Source organism: Colias croceus, chromosome 8 (assembly GCF_905220415.1).
Source record: "Colias croceus chromosome 8, ilColCroc2.1".
Taxonomy (NCBI): domain Eukaryota; kingdom Metazoa; phylum Arthropoda; class Insecta; order Lepidoptera; family Pieridae; genus Colias; species Colias croceus.
The window spans coordinates 926,515-946,950 of NC_059544.1; the positions used below are offsets into that span (position 1 = coordinate 926,515).

The 20,436-nt window shown below is 36.2% G+C and overlaps 1 protein-coding gene and 1 long non-coding RNA gene across 3 annotated transcripts; one reads left to right on the forward strand and one right to left on the reverse strand.

The window, feature by feature from the left end:
- Window positions 1–1,270: 1,270 nt before the first annotated feature.
- On the forward strand, window positions 1,271–8,836 carry LOC123693672 (protein FAM151A). Of its 2 annotated transcripts, none has more exons than XM_045638864.1 (6): window positions 1,271–1,412; window positions 4,673–4,774; window positions 5,768–6,012; window positions 7,824–8,066; window positions 8,239–8,352; window positions 8,656–8,836. In XM_045638864.1, exons 1-6 carry the CDS (start codon window positions 1,382–1,384, stop codon window positions 8,770–8,772), a joined length of 852 nt encoding a protein of 283 aa, XP_045494820.1. In that variant the 5' UTR covers window positions 1,271–1,381; the 3' UTR covers window positions 8,773–8,836. The 2 variants fall into 2 exon arrangements, with proteins under 2 accessions (XP_045494820.1, XP_045494821.1); XM_045638865.1 differs by lacking the exon at window positions 1,271–1,412 and adding an exon at window positions 3,979–4,093.
- A 2,298-nt stretch (window positions 8,837–11,134) lies between these two features.
- On the reverse strand, window positions 11,135–16,649 carry LOC123693676. The gene is made up of 2 exons (XR_006751709.1): window positions 16,520–16,649; window positions 11,135–11,326 (listed from the first exon to the last, which is right to left on the reverse strand). It is a non-coding gene; the product is annotated as an uncharacterized LOC123693676 (long non-coding RNA).
- Window positions 16,650–20,436: the final 3,787 nt, after the last annotated feature.

Consider the following 20,436-nt stretch of genomic DNA (forward strand, 5'->3'; position numbering starts at 1 on the left):
GAAAGCTCATTTATCGAGGAAGGTTATAGGCTATATATCATCACGCTACGACCAACAGGAGCGGAGCCACGGGGGTGAAACCGCGGGGAGCAGCTAGTCTATACTAATATTATAAAGCTGAAGAGTTTGTTTGTTTGTTTGAACGCGCTAATCTCGGGAACTACTGGTCCGATTTGAAAAATTCTTTCGGTGTTAGATAGCTCATTTATCAAGGAAGGCTATAGGCTATATTATATCATCACGCTACGACCAACAGGAGTGGAGCCACGGGGGTGAAACCGCGCGGAGCAGCTAGTTTGTAATAAGAGAGGAAGAACAACGTTTGCCAGGACAGCTAGTAAAATATGTTGGTTTATGTATCAAGTTAAAACTGAATGGATATCATTGATGCCAGACTGCAGACGGCTATTGTATGCAATTACTCCGTCTACCAAGGTGGAAAGTTCCTAACAAAACTCATCATATTTTCTGGATTACATATTTTTTGTGAAAAAGTGTATTAAGATAGATACGTACTTGAATTTAAAATTTTTATTTTGTAAATTTTCTAATCATTCGCTGTGAGTGATTCGCATAAATCCCACGATATAATAAAAACTCTTTTTTTAAATGGGTTACGTTATGGATTCTGTTTAATTTTTAAGTAGTGGATAACCATAACATTAACCACTTACAGACTTTTTTCATTGAAGTGAAACTTCGATTTCGGGGTTGCAAAAAAAAATTTAGTGTAACATTTTTTCGTTATGTGTGACATTTTTCCGTTACGCGCCATCTTTTTCTTATCCCTACCACGCGTGATTTGACGTATTTCTGTAAAGTTGCATATATAGTAAACTAGCGGTCCGCCCCGGCTTCGCCCGTGGTACATATTAACGTTTTCTCTACATAAGAACCATCCTCGTACTTCAAGGAATATAATAAAAAAAGAATTATCGAAATCGGTTCAGCCGTTCTCGAGTTATGGAATTACAACGAAAAGTGGCATTGATTTTTATATATTAGATTAGTTTTTGAAAAATAAGATCATAAAGAAGTTTCACTTCTTACGTGTGTATACTTGTACACGCACACATTTTTTTTTACATATTTTTTTTATTTTAACAAGTACACAATTTACGTATTTGAAAATCCAAAACAGAGGCGAAAAATACAATAAAAAAGACATGTTCCCCATATCCTGAACCTTGAATACAGACGGTTTTTGCAGCGCAATCTGTCGCGCGTCATCAAATGATAACTGCTATCACCCCAACATCCTTGGAGACGCAATTTGCGACAATCGAGATGATTGCTCCATTTACCAATAAACAGGTGGCATACCGGTCATACGTCGCTCAGTCTCCAGCTATGTTACCTGTTTTTTAATACATACGTGAACATGTTTAGAATCTTGCTCGTGCTTGCTTTTGGTATGTATTTTCTTTTTTTTATTATTTTTTGGAAATTAACATTTTAAACCGCGATTTATTCTTTATTATCCCAACGTGTATCGCATACTTGGCAGCGAGCGTGGTAACGGGGAAAGTTTAAGTTTTTTAACGAAAAATTTTTTTTTTTTTTTTCGTTAAGTAAATGTATGCAAAACTTTGCCTGTATATTCTAGTTAAGTTTGATAAATCCATTCTGTAGTTAAAGAGCAACCATCTTTATAACTTTATTTAATAGCCTGGTAAAGCGGTTGAATTTCTTGAAAATATTGGACACATATTTAAAAAAATTCATAGTTATAATGATATATCAGACAAATATAAGGTATAAGGTAAGGTTGTAGCGGTTTCGACTATTTGGAATTATACCATGGGTGTGCCTTTTTTGATTCATCGGAATAAATACGCAAAGCAAAAAAAAATTGGTGCACGCTATTAAAATTTAATATATTAGTATGTATTTGAACAATTTATGTAGATTAGTGCATATAAAAATATTAAATAAGTAACAATGCACATAGGTAGGTAATAATTACTTGCATCTACATTTTTCATTTCTTTCATAGTGTTTTGTCCTTTTCTCTTTCTCAACAATAGTCTGAGATTCCTGAGTTTCAGTGATTAGGGGAAAGGTTAATAATATTATTAGGTAAGTAAATTCCCGCGTCATCTTGCAGGGTTTGGGACAAATGCATTAAGCATCAATTTCAGTGATCGATTTTCTTTATAGGCAATTAATAGGTGAACAGCCTTCTGTGTCCTGTCAGACGATTTCTATTTTTATTAGGTTCCACCGGAAATCGAACCCAAGACCAAGGAGGCGGTCATAATATAAGTTAGGTATACCTAATACCTATTAGTAGATAATAATATCTGCCTGACCCCGAAAAGTAGTAGGTACAGTATTTTTCATGGTCATAAATCATTTTTAAATTTCACAGCCTCATTTTCAAATTTAAAAATCATAAAAACCAAAGTCAAACTGTTTCGGGGAAGTTTTCGGTTTCATTCTACTTTGAGCACGAGAATTTTATTTTGATTGATATTTAAAAAAATCAGTATAAATGACTTGAGAAAAAATATGACAAACAATTACATTAAATTTTTATAATTGCACCACTCAATTTTATAAATAGGCCTTTGATATGGATCACAGATAGGTACTATAAAACTATGTCTGGATAAACAAAAAAAAAAAACCGTACAGACAAATTACTGTTGCTGAGATGCTGACATACAATTTGAATATTATGTACATTTTTTTAACTACACTGATGTCCCATTTATTGTAAACGAAATTGTATTTTAGTTTATCTGTTGTAACAATAGATAAAATAGACACAGAATATCAATATTTATATACTATCGATTATGAATATTTTATCTTGATAAGTACGAAATATGTTAGAAAATATCTCAAATCAGTAATCAGATACACGAGACGATAAGGAATAAACTTATAACGCCCTAAGCAAAATGTACGGCAACTTTTTATATTCCCGTATTTGCTATTTTTTAAGTATCGTTCGAAACAAAAGAATGTAAAACAGCCTGAATGTGCAATTCACAAGAAATTTTTGTAAAAATTTGGGACCAAAAATAAACTTTTTTTTTTACTAAATTTTTAATATGTACTTACTTATTTGCGAATAAAATCATTCCGTAATTAATGCGGCCATAGACCAAAGTTGATATTGAAAATAAACCTATTAATCAAGCAATAATACCTATACTATGTACTAAATACCTACCTAGGTATTATAGAGGTACCTACCTCAGAAAATAATTTGACATATAAAATGACTGAGTTTTTTCTATACAAAGTTTCATCTCCACTAATTTAAACACGGAACCCTAAAAACAAGAAACAAGTGCAACGATATTATGTCGATAGCTACGCCAGATCTGTGTGCAAATAGTCTAATTATTTTGTTCTAAATCTAGGCAGGTGATCGTGTCAGTAAACTCTTTTAACTGCCGATCTAGAAATCTAGATTTTTTCTATTTCTATTCGTAATTAGACCATCTTGAAATAATATTACGCTTAAATTTTAAAGTCTTGATTTAAATATTTACCTGGAAGTGTTAATTTACTGGGCTATATTTTAATATTAGTTCTTTTAAATTTATATAGAATGTCTAAAATATACTTTCTGCAGCGTGGGTATTTTTGTGTTGTACCATTAAATATTATAACTTTGATTAAAGACAGGGATAGGTAGGTACCTATTTTTATGATCAAATTGGTGAATATATTATATTTTGTAATATCTAGGTAATTTTAAAATTATAACGAATAATATTATAAAGACATAATATTACATAGATCTAAACGCAATAATACTTGTAGATTTACAATAATATTAGGATAAGTAGTATAATTAAAAAATAATTGTTGTTATAATATAATTAATTATTTTTTATCAAAGCGCCATCTAGGGAAACATAAAAGAACTACAATCAATGTTTCGAAAGAAGAGGCAATCAGCCATCAGGTTGTCAGACGTCAGTGTCATATTGATCATTGTTATATTTTCTAGTTCATTGTCAAACAATAATTTGTTATTTATCTAAACAAATACCTACGTAAGCTGTTTAGAGAGACATTTATTAATTAAATCATAGCACATTCCAAAAAAAGTGGAAGTGGAACAATACAATGGGTATGTAGATATTAGTACATACTTATCATTTAATTCTTATAATTCGATTAATTTCGCAGAATTCGCTTTCTAAACACAAAACAGCAGCTGAGCAACCATGACCGGTGCCAACTGCCATGTTGACGTTTGCTGCCACAAATAATTAAACATGTTTACTTTTTTTCAGTTAATGTTGCTAGTTTAAAATATATTAAAATTATTTACAATAATTATTATAGTCCAGATTTATTGATTTTTTAAATATCATAGGTATTTCATTTCACGTTTTGTATAAAAATCTGTGTTGATTATTTACATCAAAGATTTTTCTGATCCAAGTAAATACTAAAACTACATAAATAAAAGTAACAAATAAAAATCCGTATTGAGTAATATCGACAGCAGAACCTTTAGGATTCGGACATAATTTATAGGAAAAATAATGCTGTTACGGAAGACCAAAATAAAAGAAAATAACTAGTAAATTTAACTACTATTTGCGCAGCATTATGTCCATTTGTAAATTTAAATGTAAATATTATAATTTTATTAAAAATTTCATGTTTATTTTGGTATATTTTAATAATTCTTTAATTTCAGCAAGCTATATTCAAGGAGATGAGGAAAGCATGAAGAATCTGACCACAGTCACCTGGGCACATGCTGTCAATAATAAGACCTATCTCGAAGCTACTTTAGCTAGTAAGTGGATTTATTAAATTACAATATTATTTTAATATATTTAGTAGATATTATATGCGTTTGTGCTGCATTCAAAATCCGTTTGATCTGAATATTTGATTCGTGCTGAAATCAGCACCAAAAGGCGTAAGAAGCATTCGGAAGTCTAGGTTCATTAAACTAGGATAATTAAACTTAGAATAATGAATGTCCTTATGTAAACTCACTGGCGACTCCTTACATGCAAAAGATAATTTGATAGCGCCGATTAAGAGCGCTAAATATTTGTAATTGTTATGAGTAACCCAGTAGTAATGTTAAGTGTTAAATTGATTTTAATTAACGAATAGCATAGGCATGCACCACAGACCAGCTGTCGCGCTCATTCCAGGAAACCCGGCCGTTTGTTACAATTAAAGCGTGTTAGAGTTTAGTAGATTATTTAGTAACACTATTTACGATGGCGGGACAAAATATAGACATTTTTACAAGTCATGACACATTTAAATCAATACGATTAGGTCTAAGAACTGGCGAACCCATACCATGATATTTATAAATAGTTGGTTTCACGACGCTTTATTATTATTAAATAAAGATTTTCAAAAGCTTAGTGAGTGCTATCTTAATTATTCATGGCTTAGTTTAAAAAATTATCAAACCATAACGCCCTCATAAAGGGTAACTTCATAAAGCCTCTAAAGCTCCAAAGCTTCGTTAGTTATGATAAGTTATCTAAATGAGTTTATCTTGCCTTAAGCTTACCTTTAGCTTTTCTTATTTCTTAATAGCTGCTCGCCTAGGCTTCACCAGGTTTAATTAATGAAAAAAAGGCACTCCTGAATAGTGTAGCATTCTGTTAATAAAAATATTATCTTCTTGAGCGCGTCAGCAGTCAGCACTTCCGAAATTTTCTGTAAATATGCAAAGTTTTTCTATCTTTGCCTTACCTTCACAATACTTATTAGAATAACCATTAAAGATGACATTTCTTTCATATTATAATTAAACCAGGTGAGGTATCAATGCTAGAAGCGGACATAGTTCTCGGCCACGTGGTTGGCAAAGACGGTCCTCCCATACCGATCATGGCGCATCCTCCGGCCACGACCTCAGACCTCTCTCTTGCTGACTTCCTGATGGCAGTGTCACAATATAATAATGTGAACCCAAAGCAGAAGGGGGTGAAATTGGACTTCAAAAGCATTGAGGCGTTCGAAAAGGCTCAAGACCATATCGCGCCGTTTGCTAAGCCTGAGGTAAGAATTTATGAATTTTAATATATTTTAACATGTGGAAATATGTGAATTATTAAGATAATAATTACAGAAAATAATTACTCAGATAGATAATAATCAGATAATAATTACTAGCCCTTTTACATTTAACGACTGCATGATCAATTTTTCTTAAATATTATAACTTAGCATGAAATTTGTGAATATTTTTTAACCTGGCAACATTGTACCTAAATAAGATGAACGTGCAATTTAAAATAATTTTAATCGACGTCTTATTCTGAATGACCATAAATTAGTCATATAGGTACAGAATATTAAGTTAGGTGATTTTTACGCTATAACATAATTTCTACAGCTGAAAAATAGTACATAATTATAACTAGTACTTTCAAAGCTTACAAACAAACCTCTTCATACAATTAATATAGATTATAGAGCAAGACCAAAGCAATGTAACGATAATTGAGACAATATCCTCAAGCTAGTTATACAATTGCTTCGGACACATTTGTGCAATTAGAATCAGTCAGATCTTATGAGATCACGCATTAAACGCTTGGTAGTTACCGTCGAAATTGTTTCGAGTGTGACGTCATTTTGCTACATTTTAGTCTCTGGTTTTGCTCGCGTGCTCGGGAAAGATTTTTGTTTCGTGCATATTAGGGGGCATTCAAGTATTACTAAACGCAATTTGGGGGAGGGGTTTCTATTCAATTCTCTCACTAGGCCACATTATTAATCACCTAAAATCATACCAGTTAAATACTCACGCAATTATCAATTCCATTAAAATATAATTTCGCGCCTTTGGCAATTCCCGCGAAGACAGAACAACGGGTCACCTAGTAAAAACAATATATTATATTTAAAACAGTTCAAAGAACAAACACCCACACCAGCAAAATTAATATATGCAGTACACTCACTTGCATTGTGGGAACATCCTTAAAACGCATTCATCACGTCTTTAAAACAAAAGTGACCCTTATTCAAGTACACTGGGTGTTGGGCCGCTTCCGTAATATGTTTTACACGAAATTAAACTTTATTGCAAGGTGTTAGAATTGATATTTGTTAATAAATTGGAGTTATTAATACATACTGACGTATCGAAGCGTCTGCTACTGTGCGGTCTGCGTATATGCACGTACAGATTTATTTCTAGAATCATGGTATGCTGATTATTAATTACATGGAATATGAAATGAGAAATCATTCACTTGAATACATGGCGTTAATTATAAATTTATCAATTGTCTAGTTTTGTGTAGCCTGATGTTGTCGGATATATGAACAGAGATACGCGCCAAATAAGATAAAATCATTAATCATCGTAGTCTTCGTCATATTTAACACTTTTTGGTATCTGTGTCCATTTGTTTGTGTTGTATCATTTGGGACATAGTGTTCTTTGTCATCACTGACTCAACTAACCACTTTGTCACTAGTTCGTAATCTGGACATGATTAAAGTAGAAAGTTAATGGGTGATAGTGTTTGAGGTGTATAGGCGCAGTGGTTATAAAGAAACTATCGGGAGGTCCTGGATACAATATCGAAGCAATTAAAAGTTGCTCGTTTGCAAAAATATAAATAGCAGGAAATATATCAGATCATGAAATTTATTTACATTCGCGTATCAAGCGCTATTAATGACCGTTAAATATTTTTCTGCATCTTAGGATAAGAATAAAGGCAATCAATTAAAAAAAAAAACACTTGCCGACCAGTTTCAAAAAAAACTTAGCCTTTGTCATATTTCTAATGTAATCTTGGTTAATTATTTAGCCCATGATTTTCATATCCCATTCACTAAATTCATCTTCCCAGTTCACATTCCCGCTATGGCTGAACGCGGACATCCTACCAGGACCAGTTGACGCCACCACCAAACCAGTGGATCCCGTAAAGTTCCTCACACTAGGCTCCAAGCACCCACGCGCTGTGCTCTCTGTCGGCTGGACCACGTTGTACGGAGGGAATATCACTGAGGGCGAATACAGTAGGGAAGAGATTGGGTCCATGCTGCGACTCTTGAATGAGAACCATGTGAACCAAACGGTTACTTTTCCGGTGAGTTTGGCATTTTAATGGGTAGGTATTAAAATATTTCAGGCCAATTTTCACACACGACACAATCTCGACACCGTTCCTAATATTTTTTAAAATAGTCTAGAAATTTATTATCTTTGAATTTCTTTTTTTTTTTCAGCGACTTCTTTAATAAAGACATATTACTTTCCAGGTGCGAGCCGGTCTCGCGTCCAACAGCCAGCCGGTAATCCTGGATCTTCTCCGGGAGACAGGATCTCTGAACTCCTCCATCACAGTTTGGTCGAGTGAGGGAGATCCCGTGGAGGTAAAGAATAATATTATCTTTATTTGCTATTATAGAGAAGCTTTTTTACAGAATCCATGATATTTCCAGCCATAAATTGCTATTCATGACATGCATGCAAAAAAAGATAATATCATACAGCAACTCCTTTATCGTGTAGAAATTGTTTTTTATTTGTTCTTTAAAATTGATGATATTCATGTGCATCAAATAATTTGGTAAATTAAAATATTTTTACTCGCATACTCACATAATTTTATATACTTACATAACTTTCTGTGTATTATTTTTCAATACAAACATTCACACTAAACTATAAAACAGGTGGACCGTCTCCGGGCGCTGCTCCTCACCGTAGGCCTGGAGCGGACGTACCTGGATGTTCCACATGAACTGGCGGGCAGGCTGCGTCTCCCGCCCGCGGATAAGACGAAGAACTAAATATTATGTGATATTGTTTCTATTGGCTTGTACAAGAAACTTTGGAAATAAAGTTTTAAGATTATTGGTTGTTTTATTTTACCCAATTGCTACCTAATATGTGCAATTTAAAACTTTGACTTCAACAATAAAAACTGGCCTATATTATATATATATTTAAAAAAGGAATTGTAATATTACGTCATCAATATTTTTTAAACATCAGAGATGGCAACACTGAATTTACCGGCTCCCTCTAGTGACTAATCTACGGAACGTGTAGCTTTGAATGCTTGTAGCATAACGACACACGGGAGTTTGTATGATTTTCAAAAGTTCATACAAAAACTTCTGTAACCATTTCACTGAAATTCAATATTAAGTTCTGGTTCAAATTTCAATATAATAAAACGGCATTAATTAAAAAAACTATCTTCTTACCTTACAAATACTGCTTATGATTGACTTCAATGTTATACATAAGTCTATAAAATAATGGATTAATAATAAAACGCAAAAACAAATCTAAAACATCAATCATTATCCATCTATAAATATTCAAACCAAATGCTAAAACCCTATTTTTAATATTCTATTTAATCCACCGCAAGCACTTCTAAGTAATGCAAATGAATCTCAAGTGATCAATGAACTAACGGATAGACGGATATGCAGGTTGCATAATGCATTGCTGTAGTGAATTATAAAACTAGGAACAGAGTAGGTACCCTGTACAGACACGATACAAATTTTGCAGACCTTTTTCAAAAGTTGAGTTTTCGAAATTCGTTTAATAACTATCTAGTTAAGTAATTTCCAGTAAATTTTTAACTCTATAGCTAAAATTATCAAGAAAATCTTAGTTATCTCTTACCATTATTCAAATAAGCATGACGCTTTCAATCCTTGCAATGATGTTTTCTTTAGAAAAATTAAACTTACTATTTTTAGGTATTATGTATGGATATGTACAATGTGTAAGGAATAATATAACAGAGGACCAATAATATAAAGTAGTGACCTATTAAAAAAATTTCACTTTTGATCAATAATTTATTTTCAATACCTAATAAATGAAATCCTTAAAAGAAACATGCGTATTTCTCCATTATTTAATTTTTAACTTCTCATAAAATAAGGTCATAGAGATGTTAAAATGTTATAAAATAAACAAATCACCGAACACGAGATTTTCGACCTTATTCCATACAGAATAAGGATAATAGCACCGCAGAGCGCAAATAGTGAGTAGAGTGACGACCTCACACCACATGTGGATACCATGTGCTGAATGTACCTCGTGAGAAATTTCAATTTGTTTTGCTATTATTAAATATCGTAAATAGAAATCCAAATAATAACTCTCTATAATATATAGTGTAAACAGTAAATATCTATCAATAAGAAAGTCAAGGTTTTAAAATAAAAATACCTATTCCTAATAAATTCAGAGTGCGCCATAATTTCAGTGATCAGTAGTCACAACAAAATTTAATATTATTTGTTGTATTATCATTTCCATAATACTCGGGTACCACCAGAAGGACGGTACCCGGATCTTTGGAAGGCTTACGTGGGGACACGGATCCAACACGCAGAGGCCCTTTGAGACTTTTAATGTGTTGTGGGACACCAGCCGCAGCCTGCCCATGATTGCACTATAGAGATACAGCCCTAGGCAGTCCGCGGCCGATGTAGGACTATTGCAGGGTATGGAAATTTAATAATTGGGCTATGGATTGGGATGCTAAATGGACTGGTACTGGGGACTATGGGAAACTATGGCACCTGCCTTTCTACTAAAAGAAAGTAAAAATATGTTGGCAGGTGGTGACTCGCCCTCTCACTGTATGGGCCCCCGAAATAAGTCGCTGCAATAGTGCGACAAGGGGGCAACATATTGTGAGCAGCTAAGGGTGGAGAGGCGTCCCTGGACTTTAAACTCCGATCACGCGCTCCCTGAGGGTCCAGCATCACGTGCCCACTCGCCACTTACGATTCGCATCCACCCTTCGAGCTAAAAGCTCTCGCGACTCCACTCTGGCCGGCCGGTTAGGGCAAGCCAGAGGTGGGGGTCCTGTCCTCGTCAGGCTTCACTCCGACCGGCCGGTGAAGGCAAGCCGGAGATGAAGACAGGGGCCTCCCCCGGGAGCACTCGGTTCCCGCGGGGTCGCTACTCCCCGACACCCCGCCACAAGGTGTCCTGCGGGTTGACTGATTGCACGGGTGGAATATCTATTGTCACGTAGACAACAGATATTCCAACCGTGGGCGATGGGGTCGTCACATCCCTACGCCCTTGTATTATCATTATTATTAAATTTTTCAATCATTTTTTATAATATCACATTAATTCACTATACTTCCACGACAAAACTCTTTACTACTTCTTCTTCTTTTTACAAATGGCAACTCCCGATCCCAGTGAAGACGGATTCTGCCAATGTCAAGTTTTGAACAGATGATCAATTTAAGTTAATGCTCATGTTAAGCATACTCTGTGCTGAGGAAAAATCACGGATGAGATGATTCACTTTTTATTTACTCATAAACTTCTTACATGGAGCTGTATAACCTGACAAAGAACAAATATTAGTTATAGACAACACAACACATCACAAAAGCATAACATAAAATAGATATAGGTACTTAGATGGAGTTTAAAATTTTAGATTGTTAAAATTGATAAATTTTGATAGGATATTGACAAATGAGGTAGGGACAAGACAAAGTAAACACTTAAAATTAGTAGGGAGGGGAACATCTGGGGGGAGGATATCCAGAAGTGAGACACGAAGCTTTGGACAAACAAAGAATAAGTGATCATAACTTCCCTCGTCTATACCACACTCACAGAGAGAATGGTCACGAACATGAATTTTAAATAAATGAATAGGAGTGGAATTGTGACCTAAACGGAGGCGGCAAATGGTGGAAACAATGGGCTTGTCTAAGTTAGGGAAACGGAAGAACCAGGGCTTACGTGGAATTGAGGGTTGGATGTCTCTATAAAATTTCCCTTTACTTGAATTTTTCCACTGGCTGTTCCATGTACAGTCCAAGCGATCCTTAGACAGAGAAGAGAGATCATGGGCATAATTGGAGTAATGCTCCAGAGTACCATGTTGAATGGCTGACTTAGCTAGAATGTCAGCTTTCTCATTGCCTATAATACCTGAATGGCTTGGAATATGTACTAAATCTACCTGGAGTCCTTTTCTGAAGCAGTTGTAAAGTGCGGATTTAATTCGAAAGATGATAGGAAATTTAGACTTTGAGCGGAAAGGGTTAGAAGTAATAGTCTGAAGACAGCTGAGGGAGTCTGAAAAAATTACAGAATTTTGGAGATTATGAGAGTCGATAAAATTCAAAGCTTCCAGAATAGCAGTGGCTTCACCTGTAAAAACAGAAGAGAGAGGGGGACATTTAAATTGCAAAATAGTTTTGGAGTTATGGTGCCATACAGCAATCCCTACAGCAAGATGTTTTGACACTTTTGAGGCATCCGTGAAAAAAACATTATAACCATGCCAGTAGGAGGAAACCAGACAATTAAAAGCAATATTAGAATCTGGAGCACGCTTTTGAATACCACAACTCACATTAATATTGGGGATAAAAACTAGAGCATGAAACGGAGTTGAATATAAAGGATGGATACTAAATTGGGATGTTGGGTCTGGGAGGCGGTTAAATTTAATGAGACTTTTAAGTAGGCAAGGAAAATCAGAAGGACAACGGAGGTTATTTAGGGTAAGTATTTGAAGAAGATTTCGAATTTTAGGAAGGAGGGGATGGGAAGATAATTGTATTAGCCGAAAGAAATACTTGTCTGCCAGATATTGACGGCGGAGAGATAAAGGAGGATCTACACATTCTACCTGAAGGGCATTGACTGGGGTAGACTTCATGGCGCCTATAATGAGTCGCAGACACTTGTATTGTATTCTATCCAATTTTACTAAAGCAGTTTTATTGCAAGGTTCTAAGATGAACGACGCATAATCTAAATGGCTACGGATTATAGCATTATAAACTAGTTTTTGACAATATGGATGTGATCCCCACCAAACACCAGATAGGGAGCGTAAAACATTAATACCCTTTTCGCACTTTTGAGAAATGTAGTTAGTGTGAGCCATGCCATTCAGCTTTTGGTCAAGCACCACTCCTAGAAATTTAATCTTGTTGACAACAGGGATTGAGGAGTTTTCTAGCAATATTACCGGCTGTGGGATCAAGCGTTTTTTAGAGAACACAACTACATTGCTTTTGCTAGGCGATAGTGACAAGCCATGATCACTCATCCAATTTTCCAAATAAGCTAAGGCACTGTTAAGTCGGAAGGTAATCACATCCATATTATCTGACGAGGCATATAATGCTATATCATCCGCATACTGCAGAACGCTACAATATGATGGAATGGATTTATCCAAATCCCAGGTGTAAATAGAATACAATAAAGGACTCAGAACGGACCCTTGAGGGAGTCCTTTAAATACAAGTCTAGTAGGTGTATCTTTAGAAGAGCGTACCTGTATCGTCCTCAACATTAATAAGTTGAAGATAAAATGTATCATCCTCTCAGGCAAACTCAGCTGTAACATTTTCTGTCTGAGCACTGGAAGAAGAACATTATCGTACGCTGAAACTACATCCAAAAATACACCAACCAGATACTGTTTATTTTGAAAAGAGGAGCGAATGTCAGTTGTTAAAATACTAAGACTGTCTAGCACACTCAAACCTTTCCTAAAACCAAATTGGGAACTAGACAGGAGGCCCCTGTTCTCAACCAGCCATTCTAGTCGATTTTTAATAAGGTGTTCAGTGATTTTGGCTAAGGTAGAAGACAGAGCGATGGGTCTATAGGAATTGGGGTTAAGGGGATCCTTGCCGGGTTTGGGGATAGGAATAATAATCTGGGTTTTCCAAGAATCAGGAATAATGGCATATAAAAAGAAGATATTGATTAAATTTAGAAAGTAAGATTTGGTCTGATCACCTGACTTACAAAGAAAAGAATATGGAATACCGTCAACCCCAGGGGATGAGTCTTTTAAGCCGTCAAGAACCGTAACAAGTTCTTGCAAGGTGAATGGGCAATCCATACTGTCGTGAGATACTAAATGATGGGGAGAACAAGGAAAATGATCAGAGGAGGGAACGAATGGAGGAGATAGTTTGTCAATAAAATCATCAAGCCAAGCGTCTGAGTTGTTGGATATTCTATTATTATCACTTAAAGCTCCACGGAAACGCCGAATACTATTCCACATCAGCGATGATGGTGTTTTGGGAGATAAATTCTCACAAAATCGAATCCAGCCCTCTTTCTTTTTTTTTGATAGCATTCGTTTAGCGCGTGCTGCAACTTTCTTATAATGAATAAAGTTCTCCGTCGACATATTAGAATTATAACTTAATTCGGCTTCTTTACGGTCTTTAACTACGTCAGTACATTCATGATCCCACCAGGGAGGAGATAGCTTCTTAGTATATGATGTGGAAAAGGATTTCAATGGAAAGGAGTCGGTAGCCGTATTATCGAGGCAGTTAACGAAAAGGGAATAGCATTCCAGACAGTTCTCAAGGGATGGGTTCGGGAGGTTACTTATCTTGGACTCGAGGGAGTTAGTGAATTTCTCCCAGTCAGCATTACCCAGTTTAAATTTGAGCAAAGGAGGAAAAGTTCTAGTGGGAACATGGACTGTGCGGGAGCAGGAGATGAGGATTGGAAAATGGTCACTGCCATGAGAAGAGGAAAGTGTAGAACATGTAAAGGAAGGAGCTAAAATGGAAGAACAAATAGTTAAGTCCACTACAGTATTGGGGTTTTGTAACGGGGAGACTCTCCGAGTAGGTAGGCAATCGTTAATAATGCACATATTCAGATCTTCAAAAAGGTCAATCAAAAGATAACCAAAGGAGTCGCACATGTACGAACCCCAGGAAGTATGATGCCCGTTAAAATCACCCATAATAAGAATTGGAGGAGGGAGAGAGGATATGATTAGGGAAAGCTCAGGAATAAAAGTAGAATGAGGATGAGGAACATAAACGGATAGGACTGAAATATTAGCAACTCTAGCTGCAACTGCATTAAAGTTACAGCCATGATGGGGAAGTGGAATGTGTGAAAAGGAGATACTATTATTCAAAAGCAGAGCGCAGCCAGCGTAACCATCAGCTCTGTCATCTCTAAGACAGGAATATCCTGGAACCCTAAAGCGTGAGCCAGGAATTAACCATGTCTCTGAGATAGCAAGAACCAGAGGTTTATGGTTGGATATCAAATCGAAAATCTCATGCTTCTTGGGACGGATACTCTGAGCGTTCCATTGTAGAAACACTAGATCCATAATTAAGGATTGATGAGAATCGGGATAATCTTTGGGCAACGTTGGACGGTAACTGGTGAGGGTAAGAAAGTAAAGTTTCTATAAATGATAAACACATATTAAGAAGATGTTCATCAAAGGGAGAAGAGGAGCCTGTATTAGGGAAAGCACAACCATTGGAAAGGGAGGAGGAAGGTTCACGGATGATAGACTGATGTACAGTTTTATCATAAGACTTACCAAGAGGGGCACGGGGACGGGGGGTTTGAGTGACGGTTTTTCTATATGAAATATTAGGAGTTGATTGGATAGGAGGGTTAAATTGGGAAGAGGGGAGGCTTTGGGAGTTCATAGATAGTGTATTCTGCATCTGGGTATTCTCAGCGTAGGACCTACGTGCTGATGGGATGACTTTAGACGCCTCCTCAAATGATATCCCTTCGGATGCCATTAATTGCTTAATGGCCTTTTGTCTGGATTGTTCAGGGCATTTCTTGTCGGTTGCATAATGCTTACCAGAACAGTGAAGGCATGTTGCATCAGATTCTAGAGTTGGGCAAGAGTCACCCAAGTGGGCCTGTGAACATTTGAAACACCGTTCCTTGGACCGGCATTGATCGCGTACATGTCCAAACCTACAGCATTTAAAGCATTGGACTGTGGGGTATTGGTAAACCTCTACAGGCATGGAATTAAAAAGGCAGTAAATTCTGTCTGGGCGAACTTGACCCTGAAAGGTTAAAACAACAGTTTGAGATGGAGACCATGAAGTTACACCATCTATTCTTACTTTTTTATTTAATCGTCTGGCTTTCAAAATTTTGCCTTTCCCGCCAGGAAAATCCACATAATTGATGAATTCCTCCATAGACCACTCCGTAGGGACACCTTTGACAATGCCCATACGGGTGATGTGAAAAGTAGGTATGGAAGCTTGATAATTGGAATCTTTAAGAGGAGGGAAGTTAATAAAATTATTTGCATCACTAGCGGTATGGAATTGCACAGATATTTTGTTACGCCCGATAGCTTTTACACCATCTTTAGCTATGTTAGCTACCCGATGATTGTGCAGGAATGACCCAAATTTAATCGGTCTAATAGTTAAACCCGCCGCAGGATCGGCTTCCGTTCGAGACACATAAACAATGAAAGGACCACTGTCATTTCCGGAATAGGTTATGGGATTCGATAAAATTGGATCCACATATGTATTTTGAGAAGATGCAATCGCGTAGTTAGTAACTGTTACATGTCTTTTAGACGGAATAATGTCCATATCAGCAACAGAAGGCTCTGACCGTTGTCTTTTATTGCATATGTGTTCTGCTTCCATCGCCTCACCCTGAATATCAGGAGGTTTACCAGGGTCGGGAGGATCAGGATTCATGATGGATGAGGAAAGTTAGTAAATATACGCTTACCCCAATATATATATAAAGACAGTCACAAATTTGGTTATCACTACCACTTTACACTATAAATGAGTGTTCTCAACAAATTATTTAAGAAAAATCTCAATTGCACGTGTTTTCTCCGACACAACAAAGTTCCAAAAGCCAACTCTTTACTAGCAACCTTCTTCGATTCAAAATGTCAAAAAAAAAAAACAAAATTTATGTTATCTGTGGAGACTGCACGGAGCGCGGGAAAAGACAGGTCACCAGCCTGCTGTCACCTCGTGACCTCACCGGTCACGGGAGATCTCAGTTTTGCATTATGTTTTAATTATTGGAAGTTATTTCAGTATATTATTATGTTTCATTTTTTATTTTAAAAGTTTGTTTCTAATTAATTTTGTTTATTGTTATGGTATTCTAAAAAGAACTGAGTATATCAAGAACGAAGTTAAATTAAACAGTGCAAAGAAGACTGCGAACCTGAAATATTAAAAGAAGAATTTCATAATGTTATGTAGCAAGTTATATGGATAAAGTATGTATTTTTAATTTTTTAAATTATCGTTTAGATTTATTTAATAGATTGCGAGAACTTTCTTTTAATACCTTCCTACTTACGACGGCGACGCGCGACGCTTTGATGATACGAATTCCGAAGTGTTTCGACTTTGTTGGATTTAAATTGTTTTAAATGGGCAATCTAGACCTATTTTATGTTCCATGTAGATTGTCTACATCATAATATTAATTTAATTATAAGTAGTGTTACATCTTATGGATTTTATTACTTTCACTTATAAAAATTTATAGAATCATAAAATTCATCTGTTATCATATCGTAAATATCAAACGCATCGAGCAATAAAATATCAGCTATCATTTTAAATTAAGTACATTAATGCACAATAAATAATTTCTCATCACCACATATTGCTTGTATATATTCGCAATTTCTTAGAAAGGCAACACTGTACAAATGTGTTATTCCGTTTTATGCAGTTCCTTGGAACTTCGCAATAAAGGGCAGTGTGATCCTTAATAGGGTTGCCATAAAATGATTAAAATCTAATAGGTTTTTTGCTGATTTAACCTTTTTTTAATTAGATTTTAAAGACTTGGATGTTAGAATTTGTGTTACACAATTTTTATAAATAAAAAAAAAAAGACGTGTGGCCCTCGGGGACTGCCGCGGTAAAGCTATTGCATAGCATGCCTTCAAGCCACACCTCCGAGCCCGTCGGAGTGGGGAGCGTGAGGTTTTTTCGTTACGGAATTTCTCGATTCGGTCCCCGCGCTCAAGGCCCGCGATAGAAGCTATGCAATAGCTTAAAAAGCTTTTCGCCCGTGTAAGATAAAACGACGCTTGACGATATCCATTGATTACAACAACAACAACATCGGTGCATTAGTAACTATTTGAGTTTATTGCGAAAAGACGAACAGACAAACGCGACGGAGTAGGCACTTTGTTTACGTAGGATGTGGCGATAGTTTTTTTAGAAAATTGTAGTTGGCTATACCTAAGCCAACATATCTATAACAATACAGACAATTCCTGATGTTTCAATTTTGCGTATAAAAAATATATGTTTTGTCGTATTCCTTGCTGCCATGTCCATAATTTCCAGCAATCGTAAAGATTATTTCTCTGGAATTTTTCTGCGTCGACTTCTCGATATTGGAATGACCTAAATAAAAGTCTTATAACCGAATATTTCAAAGAAACCGAGTTAATTTCTTAGAAGTTGCATTCGGCTCGATTTATTTTTTTCTATTCATTAGGTCGTCTGTCAATCAAATATAATGAGACGACTCCTACGCAGTTTCGATGTTTTTAATTGATTTTATTTGATTTTGGCTTCCGAAAACTTGCGTAATATGGAAGACTTATTATAATATTATAAATCGATACCTAGTTTGTGAGGAAGGATAGATGTTGATGATTGTTACTCTTTCCTGTCACGCAAATATTACTGAACCGATAACAATTAAATTTGGTAGGTATAGTAAGTAGGTTCTGTTCGGTCTCGATTGGAAACTCTACTCTCGAAGTTGTTGATGAATATGTCTACCTAGGACAAACCGTCCAATTAGGCAGGTCCAACTTCGGGAAGGAGGTCAATCGTCGAATCCGACTCGGATGGGCAGCGTTCGGGAAGTTAAAGAACATCTTTTCGTCCAAAATCCCTCAGTGCCTGAAGACTAAAGTCTTCGAGCAGTGTGTGTTACCAGTGATGACCTACGGAACAGAGACGTGGCCTCTAACCCTGGGCCTTGTGCACAAGCTCAGCGTCGCCCAACGTGCTATGGAAAGGGCTATGCTCGGAGTTTCCCTACGAGATCGAATCAGAAATGAGGAAATCCGTAGGAGAACCGGAGTCACCGACATAGCTCGCCGGATTAGTACGTTGAAGTGGCAATGGGCGGGGCACATAGCCCGTAGAACCGATGGCCGTTGGGGCAGAAAGGTTCTGGAATGGAGGCCACGAACTGGACGACGAAGCGTGGGACGACCTCCCACAAGATGGACGGACGACCTGGTCCGAGTGGCAGGGAGCCGCTGGATGCAGGCCGCCGGTGACCGGTCGTACTGGAAATCCTTGAGGGAGGCCTTTGTCCAGCAGTGGACGTCCCACGGCTGAAACGACGAGGTATAGTAAGTAGGTAGGTAGCTGAAGTATCAGAATAGACACGGCCGGTTTTCTTTGAAAACGCGGGCGAAGGTGCGGGCGGAAATCTACTGTGCTAAAGCTTTCCGCCCGCGGCGTCGCCCGCTTTGTATAAAACCTAATAAATTATTTAGTAAAACCTTCCTCTTAAATCACTCTATCTATTAAAAAAAAACCGCATCTAAATCCGTTGCGTAGCTTTAAAGATTTAAGCATACAAAAGGGACATAGGGACAGAGAAAGCGACTTTGTTTTATACTATGTAGGTACCTAGTGATGATTGGGTATCGGTTTAACAGTTATGTATTCTCTACAGTATATAAAGACATAATCTCATTATGATATTGTTTGAGATAATTATGTAAATATTTAGACACGTTAAACTTTACCGTTAAATACTCAAAGGCAACGTATAATTTATGCCCATTCATATTTAAACGGTGTCCTGGTCATGAAGTCTTGGTATGTGAAGAATATAGTTGACACAACATTACAAATTATATAACATATGTAATAACTATGTACCTATGTATGCAATTACTCGATGCACGGTCAGAAAAATACGTAGTTACGTAAAAGAATTTATTAAAGCAATACTTACAGTTGTTTTTTGGACAACCTATGTAGGTAAACTCTCTGATGCACCTTACCTATATTATACTGTGGTTATAGCATGATGGCATTTTATTATAATAGTTTTGGCACCTACAACCATGCATAATTTTATAGCTCTTGGTGTGTATATTTGTACCCTATTATAAACAAAATGTTAAAATAATGTGCTTAAAAATATACTCATCGCAACAACATCGCAAAAAATATGATCACGATTCATTCATTCACTGTTCAGATTCAAATTTGCTGATCAATAATAAAGATAGGAATAGACCAATAAAGTTTATCTGTTCATGAGATAGGTTCATAGGTCATAAAACTATGGTACATACCTACATACCAAAAATAAGGAGAGTATGGAAACATAAAAAAATAACTGTCCTTTGAGAATACCGATCATCAATTTTATATTGTGTAATCATTATTTTTACACACATAGATATATGTATCTTCATATACGACAAAGTACTCGAAAACCGGTAGCTAACAATACATGCATAAACTTAAAATGCATGTAATATGAAAATTTATCGCTCCCAGTTCGCGGTAGGGCCGTAAATTGTTTATTGGTAAAGGAAGCTGTTGTATGTAGGGCGGCACAGTGTGGTTAGGTATTAACCGACTTTGAAAAAAGAGGGTATAGATTTCCAAAAAAGG